At 43.3% G+C, this 16,931-nt stretch overlaps 1 protein-coding gene across 1 annotated transcript in view; it reads right to left on the bottom strand.

Moving 5' to 3' along the window:
- The window catches only part of LOC108155701 (neurogenic locus Notch protein), a 40,818-nt gene extending 23,887 nt beyond the window's left edge, over positions 1–16,931 (bottom strand). Inside the window, exons 1-2 of the mRNA XM_017286683.2 lie at positions 15,875–16,931; positions 3,779–3,869 (exon numbers count right to left, since the gene is read on the bottom strand). Coding sequence (XP_017142172.1) covers positions 3,779–3,869; positions 15,875–16,004 — 221 coding nt within the window. The 5' untranslated portion in view covers positions 16,005–16,931. The remainder of the gene's footprint in view (positions 1–3,778; positions 3,870–15,874) is intronic.

Raw genomic sequence — 16,931 nt, 5'->3', positions numbered from 1 at the left:
TATGTGTGTGTGCGTGCATGTGTATGTGTGTGTGTGTGGTGGCCAAGAAAACAGACGAGGCACAGAGCAACCATAAGAGGCAGGCAAACAAAAGACTTAGGCAACAAACTTGGACTTCTTCGACTCGATTCTCATTCCCACTCGCTGCCACACAGCCACTCGCTGCTGCCGTTGCTGCCTTCGCTCTTTCCCCCACGCGATTCACTTTCTGGCATCTAATTTTGTATTCCCCTATGGAAAGGGGGGTCTGGCTGCAAGGAACTTCCCTCCAATGCAGATTTGGCCACAGCAACATTTGCATCTACAGAGGCAACACTTTCATTCTCTCCCTTAAACTATTCATTGATCTTCGCCCCGTCTACCCATCTACACAAGTATCTTTCTTTTAATCTATCAACACTTTTTTATGAGGTCTGCCATCAGTTTTTTACGACAAATTTTAGGCCATTTTTCGTTTAAAAATTGCTATCTTTGGAAATATTCTAGAAATTTGATTAATTTATCGTATATCGAGATGGAAAACCTCTTAAAACAGCTGCCAACACTTAAGTGCGGCACTGTATCTATCTATCTACCGATCTATCTGCCCTTCCATCTACTAATACCATATTTTTGCCTATCTATTTGTAACTTTATCTCTCTATATCTCAATGTATCTATGCATCCAAAGACTAATCATATGATCATTATCGACACTCAAAACTTCTTAGATTTTATTTTCTATATTTAATCGAAATTTATTTATTTGTAATTTTTGATAACCAAAAAACGATGTCCAGATCTGCCAGATCTTTAAGGTTAAAGCTATCCCATCATGAGTGGCTTTACCGAATCGATCTATCAACGAGTGAAATCCTTCTATCAACTAGTGAAATCCTTCTATCAACGAGTAGAATCCTTCTATCAACGATAACATCCCTTAACGAGTACAGTTACCAGTCAACGAGTATATCTATCTTTCAAAGATTATATCTTATATGCATGTACCTTTCTACCATCGAGTATATCCATATATCAGCGCGTAAATGTGTCTTTTAACGATTATATATCTATATATTTGAACGAGTACACTTTCCTATAAAATATCTACCTTTCAGCGAGTACATCCGCCCATCATTCAACGAGTATGTCTATCTACCAGCGAGAATACAGCTATCTATCTATCCATCCATCTGTGTACACAAATTTCTATACATCTATTCATATGCTCAATCCAAAGCCACCGGAGTATCTTTCAGGAGTGCGCTCTGGCCAACCCCAAGTCCAATTACTAGTTTAAGCCATTAAAATCCAGATAAATGCATTTCTTCTTCTTTAAGTTTTGAGATTTCTACTTATATTTCTTCCATTTTTGGTCTGATTCATCAACGAGTGAAAGAGAAACAAAAACACAGTTAGAGATCGTATCGATCGTTTCGATACTTCAAAAGAAATGTCCGCCAAAGAGATTTGCTGTTTGCTGTCGTACGATGCTGCTCATTAACATGTCATAAACCGCAAGTTTTTCGATTCTTTTTGTGTGTGTCGTGTGTGTGTGTGTATGGAGGCTATAAGCGGGTCGGGTCTCTTATTTGCCATATAAATCAAAGCCATTGTTCTGGTCGTAAAGAGTAGAAGACTCGAGTCGAGTCGAGTCGAGTGCATAATTGAGCAAAGCGAAGGAGAGATCGATAGATGGTTGGCTACACGACATTTGACATGGCCAAAAAAAGGCAAGTAACAAACGTAGATCACAGAGCCGTAGAGCCACAGAGCCACAGAGATTCGACATAAACGCTTGTCGTGGCAGTCTCCTCAAACTGCATCAAACTGTAGCAATCAAGTCAATTAAACAAACAAGACGACAGGGAGTCAGTGTGGAGTCGGAGGAGATCCGCAGAGGAGATCCAGAGGAGGCCCAGTCTCCCAGGTAACTGATCGTAAAAGCCAAATAAAAGGCAAGCCACACAGCCAGGCCGTAATCATTTCGCGTAGCTGCTTAGCCGCTAGCAATTCACAAATCAAGACAATGCGGTAAATGGATCAGCCATGGAGGATCCACAGAGAGAGAGCGAGAGAGAGAACTGCTCTCAAGTCTCAAAAGTTCAAAGCGATCTTATCAGAGAGGTAGAGAGAGGGAGGCCATTGGCTGGGTCGTGTCTTTCTCCTTGGCTCCCAACAAAAAAAATGGAAGGAGACTAAGCGGGCTTTTATGTAATTGCCCAAAGATAGATGCCTTCCTCCCTCCCTGCATCAGAGACGGAACAAGGATCCCCCGTCTATCGGTTGTTCCTTTTTCTTGGGATTTGCATATGTCAATCACGTGCAGGAGACACACACACACACACACACACACACACACATTTCAAGGACACATCGCACGGAGAGTAGAATACTTTTAATTTAACTTGAAATTTGTCTAGACAGAGAGGGAGAGACAAAGGAAAGTTGGTGGAGGGGGAGGAGTAGGAAGAGCAAGACAAAAGCGCCCGCACAATCCTCAACGGATCGGATCGGATCGGTCGCATCATCGCATCGGGTTCGGGTTCGGGTTCGGGTTCGGGTCTGGGCTCGGGTTCGACGCTGAACGACATTCCTCGCAAATCGTTTTGCCCCTAAACGAGCGAGAGAGCGACTGGTTCGTGCCTTGGGCTGGTTCGCATGATTTTCACTTGGTTCGTTTTGTGGTTCCTCGTTTTGTTTTCGGTTTTCTTTCATTTTGTTTTTGTTGTCTTTGTAATAAATCAAATGCGGCCCAAAACAAACGGCACGTACGCAACGCATAACTTTGTTTGAGTTATTATAAATAGAGAGAGACAGAGAGACATAGAGAGAGAGAGAGAGAGAGGTACAGGGACGAACGAGTATCCATATATTTTGACAGACTGTCGTTGAAACAATTTTTACGAGTCTGTGAAGCGGGCCAAACGGACGGCAAAGACCAGACCAGACGAAAACACAGACACCAGAGACAGACAGAGAGACAGAAGAGACCAGAGACCAGGGGCAGAGACCAGAGGCAGAGACCAGAGACAGAGACATGGCATAATTAAAGATCTCTCAGTGCATGTGGAATAAATATCTTTAAGAAAAGATCGAATTGCATTCCATGGCGAATGGCGACTGGGGAATGGCGGAGGAAGGTTTGGGTTTTCGGTTTCGGTTACGGTTTCGTGTATCCGAAAATCGGAATCATGGCAAAACTATTTTTCGAGATCCAATCATCCTCTGGGATCATCAGATACATATAAATAGAGCCAAGAAATCGACAGAAATGTTTAAATGAAATTGATTCAAATTTCTATTTATTTTTCTTCTTTCATCTTTCTTATAGGAGATAATAAAACAGAATATAACGGTATACAAAATACCAAGATATACCGAAAAAATACTCAACAAATGACAAGAAGTATCAAGAAAAAAAAACAGAAAATACCGTATTGAATTTGAAGACAAAATTATTGAAAATTGTATAATTTTTTTGGGAAAAATACTGAACAAATACTGAAAAAATCAATATGTACAAAAAATACCGAAAAAGACTGAACAAATATCAAGAAGTGAAAAAAGTACAAAGTAAAATATACCGAAAAAATATCAAAAAGTACAAAAAAATACCGAAAAAATACATTTTAAATAAATTAAGAAAATTATTATATTCTAATGCCAGCATATGGAAAGGTGTGTGTGTTTTATTGTCTTTGAATTTCATTTGGAGGAAGATTTTCGGGGAGTAGGGGATTTTAGAGTGAGATTTCTAGAGGGATTCAAGGAATGGAATGAAAAAGATTTAACTTACGAGCAATAGGATTTTCCGTTGTTCTGTGTGACGCAAGTGCCGCCATTCTGGCAGCCCATATGTGTGCAGGATCGGGCCATCAACGCGGTATCTGGAAGGACACAGAAATGCATGTGTGTGAAAATAAAGTATTTTGTTGATATTTAACATAGATCGATCCCCACGCAAGCTCAAGTATGCTCAAGTATCTTCTTCGGTAAGTTATTCCCCTTTTGGTCAATCAACTCCTGCCATGAGAAGTACATGCGACGAGTACCAGTATCTGTGAGATCTGGCCAACTTGTCGCCCATTTATGTCTACTTAACATGCCACAGAGACGAAAGGCGGGGGGGACGGGGGTGGGGGGGGAAACATTCTTGTTTGTTGCTTCTTCTATTCCCTCAAGGAGAGGGAGTCTGTGCTTGTGTCTGTGTATCTCTGTGCCTTTTAAGGGCACACGGGCGGCATGTCAAAGTCACATCGTCATCATCTTCGCTCGTTCGCTGTGTCCCCCCCTCCCTGTGCTCCCCTGTTCCGTGGCCAATCGCACAAGAAGGAAGGTTCACTGCACTTGGAACTGTCCAGCGTTGCAGAAAAAATAATAGCAGGGGCGCCAGATACAAGCAAAGAAAGCGGAAAGACTGAAAAGTTCAGCAATAAAAAATCACTCTGGAAATATGCTTATTCCAATGCAAAAAAAAAAAAAAGGAGAAAAAATAGTATCTGGCACACGAAATTAAACAAACGAAGCCGCAAACAGCCAAAAGATATATATATATATAAATATATATTTGTTTGCTAATTGGGCGTGTGGCGATTTCCTGCCTTGTCGAGACGGTAAACGGTAGGAATTGGGGGAGAGGGGGCTTGGGGGCCGGCCTGGGGCTGGATTGGGGTGCGCGATTCGGTTCTCGGACCCCGACGACAATAAGTTTTGATTGCCACCGCGAGGGAGGGAGAGGGAGAGAGAGAGAGAGATAAATAAATCGCTTTGTCTGCGGCCCCGAATGGGGTAGGGGAGGGGAGAGGCTCTGCTCTGAAGGAGGGGGCTTTGTGGCTTGCATACAAAACGACATAAAGCCACTCTTTCGATCTACTGCTCAGCCACACTGCGAGAGAGAGAGTGAGGGGGGGGGGGGGGTCCATTGCTAAGACACACTGGGAAAGAGAGAGAGAGAAAATTCTTTGCAATCCATCAATCGTCTAAAGATCGTCTACAGGTGCGAATACCGGGGGAAGGGAAAAGCTAAGACACACTGTGTGAGAGAGAGAGAAATATTTTTTGTATTGGCAAACATTTCTCTCAGTGTCTGTCTGCGTCTTCGGAACACACACATTCGATGATCGATGGCTTGTGGACAAGACGTGGCATAAATCTTGCAGATACATCTGTATCTGTATCTGTGCATTTGCACAATATCAAATGGCAGTCCCTGATTAACAGGCTAATGACAGCGACAGCAACAACAACAAAAGATACAAAGATACATAGCTTCAAAGTTGAGTCATTTATCTCCAAAAAAAAAAGAATGACATGGAGTGCTCTCCTCAGAGGATGCCCTGCATTTGATTCGCTCCCTCTCCCTCTTTTCGTATCTGTATCTGTATCTATAGCTGCCTGTATTTGTATCTGTATCTGTGTGTAAACTAATTGACCTCAATTAATGTAAAAAAAAAACAATAAACAAATGCAAAAGAGAGAGAAAAGCAAATAAAAGTCAAAGTCAGTCAGTCGATGGTGGGTGCGATGCGGTTCGGTGCGGTTCTCTTCCACTGTGGCTTAGCACCTACCCATCTCGCTAGCTCTCTTTCGATGTGTCTTTGCTTCGTTTCAACGATCGAAATCACAATCTGCCCAGCGAGAGATTCGCCAAGTCACAGTCACGCCTGTTTTCATCGAATGTCGTGACTGTGAGAGATGCACAATCCGAAATCCAACTCCGAAATCCAATGCCCGCTCTAACCATCCATTACACATATCGTTAGGCATTTTTAATTAGGTCTTAACCGGGCTTAGACCGACTCAAGCAATTAACAGCTCATTTGTCTGTCTGGCTGGAGCCGAAGAGCCGCCAATTTTCATGTGCAGGCATCTGTTTAAACGGCGCGTAAATACCAACAACTCGCACCCCCCCCCCCCCCCTCCCCCTCCCCCATACAGTGTAGATTTTTTACAAGTGCCGGTAAATCACACGCAATAAAAAACAAAACGGAAAAAAACCAAACACAAAATCTTTTCACGCTCTGTCGATGAAGCGTTCAGTTTTCTCCACCGCTCTCTCCCCCCTTTCTCTCGCTGTTTTTCGCGGGTGGAAATTAATTAAGTAAAGCCGCCACAGAGGGAGCGAATGGGTGGGTGGGCCACACCTCTGCGGGTTTCTGTCACCCTTTTGTGCGATCGGGCATGGCATGGATCGTCTTTGGCATCTGTATCTCTGGGATACAAAGACTATTCGGAGATACAAATTCCAGCAGAGTGGCATGCAACATTCCCTTGGAATATCCCTTGAAATACGATTCCCCAAATACTAAAATTCCATTCTCTCTTTCAGCGTGGCTTAGCAGTTGAGTTGCAGTTCTAACTATTTTTGAAGGAGCTCCAATATCTTTAGTATTGGATTGCATCGTTGCATTTCTGGCACTCCTGGCCCTGGGTATCCTTTGGTAATCGTTTATCGTTTATCGATAACCGGTTTAAATGTTCAAATAAACAAAAAACTGTCCTGTCTCCAGGGGCCAGACAATAATGTGAATGTTTATACGCTACCAAGCGGCGGCGGCGCTTATCGAATTTGAATTTTTCTCTCAAGAAATTATGTATAAAAAAAAAACACACAGCAGCAGCAGCAAAACGCTATCAGCATAATAAAAAAAAAAAAAAACACCAACAGCTGCGACAACTGAAAGCAACAACAACAACAAAGAAACCACAACGAAGCAACAAAATGGCAAAAAAACAAAAAAAAAACTAAAACAAAACCACGGCCAAAAATTTCTCACGCTTTTCTCAGAGGCAACAAAAACAAAACAAAAGCAAAAAAGCAAAAGCAAAAACAAAAAAAACTATATATTATATAGATATAGATATCTGCAAAAATAGCAGAGCAAAGCGCCCACTTCCAGTGTGGCTTAGCAGCAACGAAAGACTATAAGAATATTCGAGGGGAGAGGGGGGATCTGTGGTCCCATTTAACTATTATTATTTTATTATAATTATTATTTAAGAAGAAAAAGGGAAACCAAAAGCTCAAGGATGAAGGAGAACAAATCTTCGATTAATGGAAATAAATATAACCCCACTGGGAGGGGGGGAGGGTTGGGGTGTGTGGGTGGGTCATGAATGAAACCAGAAGCTCTTTCGGTCTTATCGTCGAAGCCCCCGAACCCCGTTCCCCCCCATCCACGACGAATGGAAGCCAAAGGCAAGTCCCTTATCGGCGGTTAGCCAATTCCTCCTTTGGCCCCCCTATATGCGCAGCCCCAACTCGAAATTGAACAAGTCCATTCATGATTTCTGTGCGAGGAGTATTTCGCCATGAAATGCAAATCAATTTCCATCAAATGGGATGGAAATTTATTCTTCCATCGGTTTTTCCTGTATTCAAGGATCACTTGCAGGCTTTTCTTCATCTCTGACTGATCATAAAATGCCACTTCCCTGCACTTCTAATCAATATTATCCCTGAAATGGCAAAAATATACTCAACGGCTAAGCCACACTGGAAGAAGGGGAGTGTCTTTCGATCAGTTATCAATTTGCGGAAATGCTTTCTTTGCGGATAGATCCCTGAGAGTCATGATTGATTGTTGCCTTAATTGTGGATCGGAAAACCTAATACCATTCCAACAGATGCCCCCAAATCTACACATGTTGCAACAACAATTCCGTAGACCACAAAAACCACAAACTTCCTCCCCCTTAAAAAGGCATGAACCAATTCTACGAATGAATTGGTGGGGTCTGGGGTTTCGGGTTTGTTTTGGATAGATAGAGGGGTGGGGGGGGGGGGGATGGGGGAGTCTTTTGCTATCACCGACGACAATTCCGACTGTGCGTGTGTGTGTGTGTGTGTGTTTGTTGTGTGGCCTATTAATCTATCAAAAAGCCGTAGACGCAAGACGTTTCGATGGGTCTTCGACCAGACCAACAATAGACGCTGCAGCACATGGTGGGGGGTAGAGGGGGGGGAACGAGGCGGCACGAGAAGAAGCAACCGCAAAAGCAAAGGCAAAATTCCATGCCACATAACCCAAAAAGATCCAAGAAGAGAGCCAGATAGAGAGAGAGAGCAGTCATCGGTTCCCACACTCGTTTATACGTTTTACGACGTGCCCCCCCCCCCCCCCCATTCCTCGTTGCCGCCTGTCCGCCACACCCCGCCACTGCTCCTCATAGCCGTGGTCTTCTCTTTGGGGCCTCTCTCTCCAGCGAGATCTCGGCTACTTTTTCATTAACACTTTACAATCTTTCAGCATTTTGTTGCCCCTGCCACTGCCACTGCCACTGCCCCTGCTGTTGTTACAACGCCTCTGCATGCCCCTCTCCATCTCTTCCAGTCTCATCTTCGTCTCCGTCCACGTCTACTCCATTCCATTCTCCATGTTTCTACCTATTTTCTATTCGGCATTGCACACAAAAGTATTTATTTTTATTGAACGTTTCATTCAAGCCGCCCCCACTCCTCTGCCCCTGCCCCTGCCCCTGCCCCCGAACGATCGTTCGATCTTCAGTCTCAGAGTCTGTTTCGCTCTTATCAGTGCAGCAGCATAGAAAGCTTTTTGCGTCGCAAATTGTGGATGAGATGCGGATTTTATCATATTTCAGTCCCCCTCCCCCTGCCAAAAGATAATACCAATATCGAATGACACACAAAACACTTGAAGCAACAATCAATCATGGCTCTCATGGTTCAATCAGCGAAAAAATAAACATTACTCATTGACAACTGATTGAAAGATAGTCCCCTTCTTCCAGTGTGGCTTAGCCGTTGAGTATATTTTTGTCATTTCAGGGATAATATTGATTAGAAGTGCAGGGAAGGGGCATTTTATGATCAGTCAGAGATGAAGAAAAGCCTTCAAGTGATCCTTGAATACAGGAAAAGCGATGGAGGAATAAATTTCACAGTTGAGAGAGCGCTCCCCGTTCTATAAAGCCACCCATTTGATGGAAATTGATTTGCATTTCATGGCGAAATACTCCTCGCACAAAAATCATCAATGGACTTGTTCAATTTCGAGTTGGGGCTGCGCCTATAGGGGGGCCAAAGGAGGAGGAGGAGGGGCAACTGAGTAACCGCCTTTGGCCTCTTACAGTTGAGAGTGTGCTCCCCGCATCCCCGTACCCCTCCAGCCATCCACTTGATTCCCATCTGTTCCCGCGAATGATTAGCATAATGTGACCAACGAAATGAAAGATAATATTATGAAAATAATTGACGACGACGACGACAACATGGAGTATGACCTACCCTACGATGTAATTGAGCGAATGATAAGCGGGGAGGGAGATAGTATTATTTTGTGTAGGGGGGAGGGGCAGGGCATTGGGTAAACAGCCCCTAAACGGAAGAGAAGCGCATCTGCAGTTGTAAGTATTCCATGCTCTGTTCTGTTCTTTTTTTTTTGGGTAATTGAAGTGCACTTGAAAACATATGCGACACTTTGACAAAATCCGCCCTCACACACGCACAACGCAGGAAAGAGATGCAGATACACTGCCCCAGAGAGAGAGAGAGAGAGAGAGAGCGAGTAAAAGGAAGTATTTCAGGAAACGTGGGAAACATAGAGACCATCCATTCCTCCCTTTATTTGAGAGAGTTCAAGAGGTCGAGGCTGGATCAAAATGCGCGCCAAACGCTACGCAGGCGCACACGCACACTTTCAGATACTTTTACACGAACCAACAGATACAGATACAGTTGGTGTTACACGACCACGACCACGGCCTTATTAAAAGGGTTGCCATTGCTCCTATGCCCGCCGCTCTCCGTCTCTCTCTCTTCAAGTTGAAAATCCATAAAAATAATGGGCATATGAGTGATATTATATGGATGTATCTCTCTCTCTCCCTCTCTCTCGCTCTCTGTCTCTCTCTCTTGGTCTTTCTGGCTTATTGTGTAGTTTAAATAAACTGAAGCATTTAACACTTCCGGCAGACATTCGACAGCGTGTGAATGTTTAGCCAAAGCTAAAAAAAAAAACACAACTTGGATTCATATTTACTTATCGGTTCAGCTTTTGTGGGTAGGGATGGACTGGGCGGAGGGGAGGGGGCTGCTAATTTGTCACACAAAAAGAGAGAGGAGCCAGAGATACAGATACTCCTTTGGTGGTGGCGCTTCAGCCAATAAACCCATCGACTGGGAATGACCCTATGCAAATGTCCGACAGGTTGCTGCATCTGACAGATACATTTGGATGTCATTCGATGCTAAGTGATCGCTTCAACTCCAACTGGGAACTCGGAAGATGCTAATGACCGTGTGGCAGCATTAATTAGCTGCTCAGATACTTGTCATTCGAGATACATTCTGAAGTGGCAGCTGCAGAGGCTGCTGCATGTGTCTTCTGGATGTTTATGCCATTTAAAATGTATCTTTAATGGTTAAAGCCAACGAAAAGTGTATCTTTAAGATATCTATTAGCATAGAAATGTATCCACTCTATTTGCAGTGTATCTTTCAGATATCTAGTAGCTTAGAATTGTATCTACGCTATTTGAAGTGTATCTTTAACATTGCAAATGTATCTTTCAAATATCTATTAGCTTAGAAATGTATCTAAGCTACTGGCAGTGTATCTTTAAGATATCTCGTAGCTTAGAAATGTATCTACGCTATTTGTAGTGTATCTTTAACATTGCAAAAGAATCTTAAAGATATCTAAGGGCATATAAATGTATCTGCGGTACGGGCAGTGTATCTTTAAGATATCTCGAAGCTTAGAAATGTATCGACGCTATTTGTAGTGTATCTTTAACATTGCAAGTGCATCTTTAAGATATCTCGTAGCTTAGAAATGTATCTACGCTATTTGTAGTGTATCTTTAACATTGCAAGAGAATCTTAAAGATATCTAAGGGCATATAAATGTATCTACGCTACGGGCAGTGTATCTTTAAGATATCTCGCAGCTTAGAAATTTATCTACTCTATTTGTAGTGTATCTTTAACATTGCAAGTGCATCTTTAAGATATCTAGTAGCATAGAGATGTATCTACGCTATTTTCAGTGTATCTTTAACATTGCAGGAGTATCTTAAAGAAATCTAGTGGCATAGAAATGTATCTACGCTTTTTGCAGTACATCTTTAACATTGAAAAAGCATCTTAAGGATATCTAGTGGCATAGAAATGTATCTACGCTATTTCCAATATATCTTTAACATTGTAATTGCACTCCTAAGGCCCAAAGATGTCTGTAAATGCCCATTGGTCACACCTGTACGGAACGTTTTGTATCTTTAGCAGTTAATGCATATCTTTAACGTATCCATACCATACCATATCTTTCGCACGTTTTATGCTCATTTGAGCTCAAAAAGTGTATCGTTATGATGTGTAGAGTATCTTTAGATAGATTTTAGCTCTCTAAATTATAATCTTAGACCAAAGTATCTATGCATCGCACCATTTGAGCCCCAAATCTATTGCCTTTGCCGTGTACTGCTCTCAGCGCCAACAGATGATTATCTGAGACACGCACAAGTCCAGAAGACCAGCCCAAAGATACAGATGTGAAGCACTTTTCAGTTTCAGCTCGAGATACGAACGAAATCAACGATTGTCGTCGATCCGCTCGAGTGTATATAATGATGATTGTCTATTCCAAGTCCCCTGATGGACACAAGAGATGGAGAGATGGAGAGAGGAAGGAGTAGGCTTTTCCTACGCCCAAAAAAGTGCACTGTCTCCAAAGAGAGAGAGAGCCATGGTCGTATTTGTTGTATAAGAGAAACGGAATGGATCGCATGTGGGCCCCAAAACCGAACCGAATCTCGCGTGCAGGGCATGAAGAGGGGGACCAACCTCAGCCTCAGTCCCAGTCGAAGTCTAAGCCTGGCCCTGGCCAAGAAGAAACAGAAAGAGAGAGAAAAAGAAAGAGAGACACGACAAGACGACACTTTGGGGGTAATATCTATAAAAATTGCTGTTGGTCTGGTCGGATCGGATCGGATCCGTTGCTTCGTTTCTTTCTCATTTGTTCTCGCTCTCTCTCGCTCTCTCTCTCTCTCTGTGAGTTCTCGCTCTTTCGTTTTGCTTGAGGTTGTCAGCCTTTTTGGACCCGTCCCAGGCCATGCCATGCCATGCCATGAAGTGTTTCCTCCTCCTTCTTCTGCGTCTTCTTGTGCTTCTCCTTCTCCTTCTACTGATTCAATGCTCAAGAATAAGACACACAAAGCGGAGACCACGAAACAAACCCAAGAAGAAGGTTTTTCAGCCATTCAGGAGGAGGAGGAGGAGAAAAGAAGAAGAAAAAAAAAACTTGTTCGGTCAGTGCGTCTCTTCAGTATCTCTGTCTTTGTATGTATCTTGTGGCTGTGGATTGTGTATCTGTGCATGTGTGTGTGTGTGTGTGTGCTGCGCCCTGGCCATAAAGAAAACTCATTAAACTGGCCAGAACCCATAGCCCGAGAGAGAGAGGGCAGGTCCATCATTAAAAACCACCCAAAAATATGAGATTTGGATCCCATCGAATCCATTAGATCGATCCATCCTTTGACGATTGTTTTCATAATTAGTTGGGGCCGCAGCAGTGGCACAACCATTTGTGGCAACAAGCATTTTCCCAAGACAAAAAAAAAACTTGGAAAGTTGTCAAAGCGAAGAGGCAGAGATCTATCTGTATCTGTAGCTGTGGTCTGGGAGGAGATCGCTGGGAAAAAATACAAATACAAGATTTCATGTTTATGCAATGCACGGCCTCTCTCTCTCTCTCTCTTTCTTTGGGAAAACATATCAGAATGATCTATAAGATCTGCTTCGATCTTTTCTGTTAACTTTTTCTTTGGATTTCCGGAGAGACTTGCCAAAAAAAAACAGGGCAAGGCGAAATTCTACCTGATCCAAAACCTGAGGCAAGACTCGGGGGCAGGAGTCGGAGTCTGGCTTGTCCAAACGGAACTGCTCTTCAGCCACAGGCAGGGGCAGGTCCCGAGGCAGGGGCAGGGGCAGGGCCTATATCAAGTGACCAACAACAAAATTCTCCTGCTGCTCTCTGATTTTTTTTTTGTTTCTTTTGGGCTTTATCAATTTACAGGTTTTGCTTGCAACAGTTTGCGGCAAGGGAAAGGGCAGCAGCAGTAGCAGCGGGTAACAGCAGATTTAACACTTGAGAAATTAGCATCGCCTTTTTTTTTTTTTTTTGCTGTTTTTGCTGCATTTTTTTGGTAATTTTTTAATTAAGTCTCTTCTCGGGTTACCGATGAGAAAGTAACCGAACGGCTGGCTGGATGGCTGGCTGGTTGGATCGATTAATTATGAAAATGTGACAGTAAATGGTCGATAAGTGGATGTCTCAAATTAATTGAGACGCCGCCATGGAAGGATCCCAGCCTCCTCCCTTTTTTATTTGGAGACACTTTCACATTGGAAGGAGACGGAGGTTTCGCCCTTTAAGAAGATCTTCATTCGTTTTTCTCTACGATTCCAACGATCTCTAAGGAGATAAAAAGGGTAGCTACTGCTTTCGATATTTTGGATTCCATTTGATTTCCCATTTCCCAGCCTGGCTTTCATTTTATTTCCATTTACTTTTCGGGGCGATGATCCACTCCGATTCTCGATCATAAAATGCACAATTAACGATCCGCAAGCCACACGGATAGTCTGCTGTATAAAGGATACACATACAGACGTCTAGTAATTCCTTGGAGTGGAGATCGAGTGCAGGGAGTGCATGGGCAGGGGCTAATTAAGGACGGTTCTGTGTGCGTGACTTACAAAAGTCAAGAACCATTTTAGGGTGTTATTCCAGGCAGGCAGGCAGGCGGGCAGGCGACCAGGCAGGATACAGGAAATAGCTAAAAGAACCCAACACGAAGAGCGAGAGAGTGCATGTCGAACGACATTGAAAAGAAAACAGGCAAAAAGATACAAAAGTATCTGGAGAATAGAACGAGAGAGAGCGAGCGAGAGCGAGAGAGGTCGAGAACTTGTTTGCGGTTCGGGGCTCTAGGTAGGAGCCCATCCATCTGGTTCTCCCCCTCCCCATTCCCATTCCCATTCCCGTCTCTCTACCTCTACCTCTCCGTCTCTGTCGCTGTCGCTGTCTCTCTTTTGCCTGCTATCTCTGTCTCCTTCTGGCTTATCGTAATTCGATCTTTGAGCAAACAGCAAAAAGGACGCGCCTGTGCAATATGCCGCCAGGAACAGGAACGGTACCCCAGCGAGAGCCGAGTACCCAGGGGTTGCTCCCGACTCTCCTGCCGCCGCTGCCGTCGCTGCTTGTGCTTCCATTTTTGGCTCCAGGAGCAGCAGCAGCAGCAGCACAGCTGTCGTTTTCTGTTCTCTGATGAAATCGAATGCGGTGGTTGGTTCTTTGGTTCCCTCGTGGAAACCGTTACTTATCCCGAACCTGCACAAAAACAACAACAAAAATGCACTCAAAGGCAAAAAAACCAACAACTGTTTTCCAATCTTAAAAGTTGAATAAACTTGAAAAAGCCGCGGAGGAGGAGCTAAAATCTGGACAAATTGCCCATTGATTGATCCCATGCCTCGTATCTTGTATCTCGTATCTCGTATCTTTTAGGGAAAATGCAAATGGTTTTTTTTTTGTCACCCATTCATATCGTCAAGAAACAGGAGAAAATTGTTTGAGAGGCGGAAATCTGAGCTGAGGAAATGCTGCCACCAAATGGTTCAATGATCTGCCACCGAGAAAAGGACCATGGTTTTTTTTTTTTGGAAATGATTATTTAATTGCTGGGATAGAGACCGCATGATTGATGATCTGCAGAACGAAAAAAAACCTTCAAGAAAATGGATTTTGAGCAAGGATTTTTAATGATTATTTGGATAGTACTTTTTTCATTCGTTCACAAGTCGATTTAATCCAAAGAAATTCTTTGGAATTATTATTTTTATTATTTTATTTATGTGTTATTTACCCACAAATTAGTGAAAATTCCACTTAAAAATTGTAATTCCTGGAAAGTTTGACATTTACTGCGGCCATCCGTACAACTACACACACACATGCATGCATACAAATGTATGTAGGTATGTACTTATGTATGGTGTTTACATAATGATTAGACAAGAGCCAAAGCCAGGCCAAGCCCTGTTTATGGAGTGTTTCCATATGCAAATAGGGCTGGCTGGCTCTTCTTTTATGGCGAGTGGAAATGGAAGTGTTTGATGGACAAATAAAAGTACGTGGATAGTTCATGTCTCTTCATCTGCTGTAGAGGAAATGTCTACTCAAAATAAATACATACCAACAAAACAATAAAAGCATCAAAATACTAGGCAAATACTGATTTGCCGACGGCATAAATGATCTGTAAAGGTGTGCACAGCACATACAAAATCGGAGAGTGAGAGAGCGAGAGCGAGAGAGTCGAGCCTGCAAACGAACAGAACAGATCATGCGCAGCCAGCAAAGAGAGAGAGAGGGAGAGGGAGGGAAGGAAAGAAAAGAGAGCAGGCGGCAGGCATGGGCTGCAGCTGAGAGAGCAAGCATTGGGAGCGGGAGAACGGTAGCGAACGAGAGCCTGCAGCAACGAACGAACGAGCGAACGAACGAACGAACGACCGACCACCTGTCCGAAGACAGACAAAGCGAAAAGCGAACCAGCCAGGAAAAGGGAACCCCGAAGAACATACAAACGAAAAGGAAACACGAAAACAGCATAAAAGAATGAGGAAAAGGTGGAATGAGGTGTTTGAAGCAGCACAAAGGAAGGGGAAATAAGAGGAATGCGCGAAACATGAGGAATTTCTATTTGAATGGATTTCTCAAGTAAAGGGAATTTTTCAAATTTGTCCCTCAAAAATATCTAGTAGCCCCAACCAGCAGAAACTTCCCCCCCACCTATGTAGGTATGATCGTTTGCTAACCGTTCGCCTCTTTTTCGTGTACTTATTTTCCTTCTTTCGTACCCCACTTACCCGTTCCTTGGACGCTGCTCGGCAAATTTGCAAACGCCAGCATCAGCGTCAGCGTCAGCAGCGGCAGAGCGAACATTTTGTTAATCCAAGTGAATGCGCGACTGCGCTGTCTGCTGCGCTGCAAATGCATTGTAATCCAGTTTTCCAGTATTAGTATTCCTTCCAGTTGCTGTTTCTTTGCCCGATTCTTTTTAAGTGTGTTTGTGTGTGTGTTTTTGCTGTGTGTGTATTTGTTGCAGTTCGTTTTGTTGCTTCTGTTGTTGCACTTTATTTATTGTTGTTTCTCTTTCAAATCTCGTTAGTTAATGTTGCACCTTTTTCCCCTCCCTGCGTCTCCTCTTTCTATGTATTTAAGAGCCAGGCGGGCAGAACATTTGAAAAGAGTCGCGCTCCCGACAACGCCGACGGTGGCAGAGACGTCAACGACGACAACAGCGACGACGACATTTCCACGCAAAAAAAAATATTAACAAAAAAACCAGGAATAGTGGCAAATATTTTTGCAGCAGGAACAGAAGGGAAACGAAATTCAAATTCTTCAACGGACACGAGACGCTCCTTTCCGCGCTCTCTCCCGACGATTACACGCACGCACACACAGAGAGAGACGCACACACCGATACACGACGCACACACTCGCGAAGTATTTGCTGTTTTTCCTTAGGGTTTTCCTTTCGGCTTTTTTCCAGTGGTTTGATATTACTTTTGGAAGGAAACACCGTATGGGCTATGGCCAGATCGGGCCTGCCATATTGTTGTTTTTTCTGCTTTTGGGACACACTCGATTTGCGTGTTTGTTGTTATGGTTGTCGTTTCTTTTGCACTCCTTTTTTTTGAACAAACATGCACTAACTCTTTCTCTCTTTCCTTCTTTCTTGTTTGTTGTCACCCAAAAAAATTTAAACTGCAGGCAACGTGAAATATACTATTATTCGTGGTCTTTGTCCGGCTCAACAACCCGTTATCAACTTTTGAACCTTTTTTGACTTGACAACGACGCGCTCAGCAACCGCTCGGTTCAAAAAAATTGGAAATTTGATAACATTGGACCGCGGAT

The sequence above is a fragment of the Drosophila miranda genome, chromosome XL (genome assembly GCF_003369915.1).
Source record: "Drosophila miranda strain MSH22 chromosome XL, D.miranda_PacBio2.1, whole genome shotgun sequence".
Classification (NCBI taxonomy): Eukaryota; Metazoa; Arthropoda; class Insecta; order Diptera; family Drosophilidae; genus Drosophila; species Drosophila miranda.
This window is presented reverse-complemented; position numbering and strand designations above follow the sequence as displayed.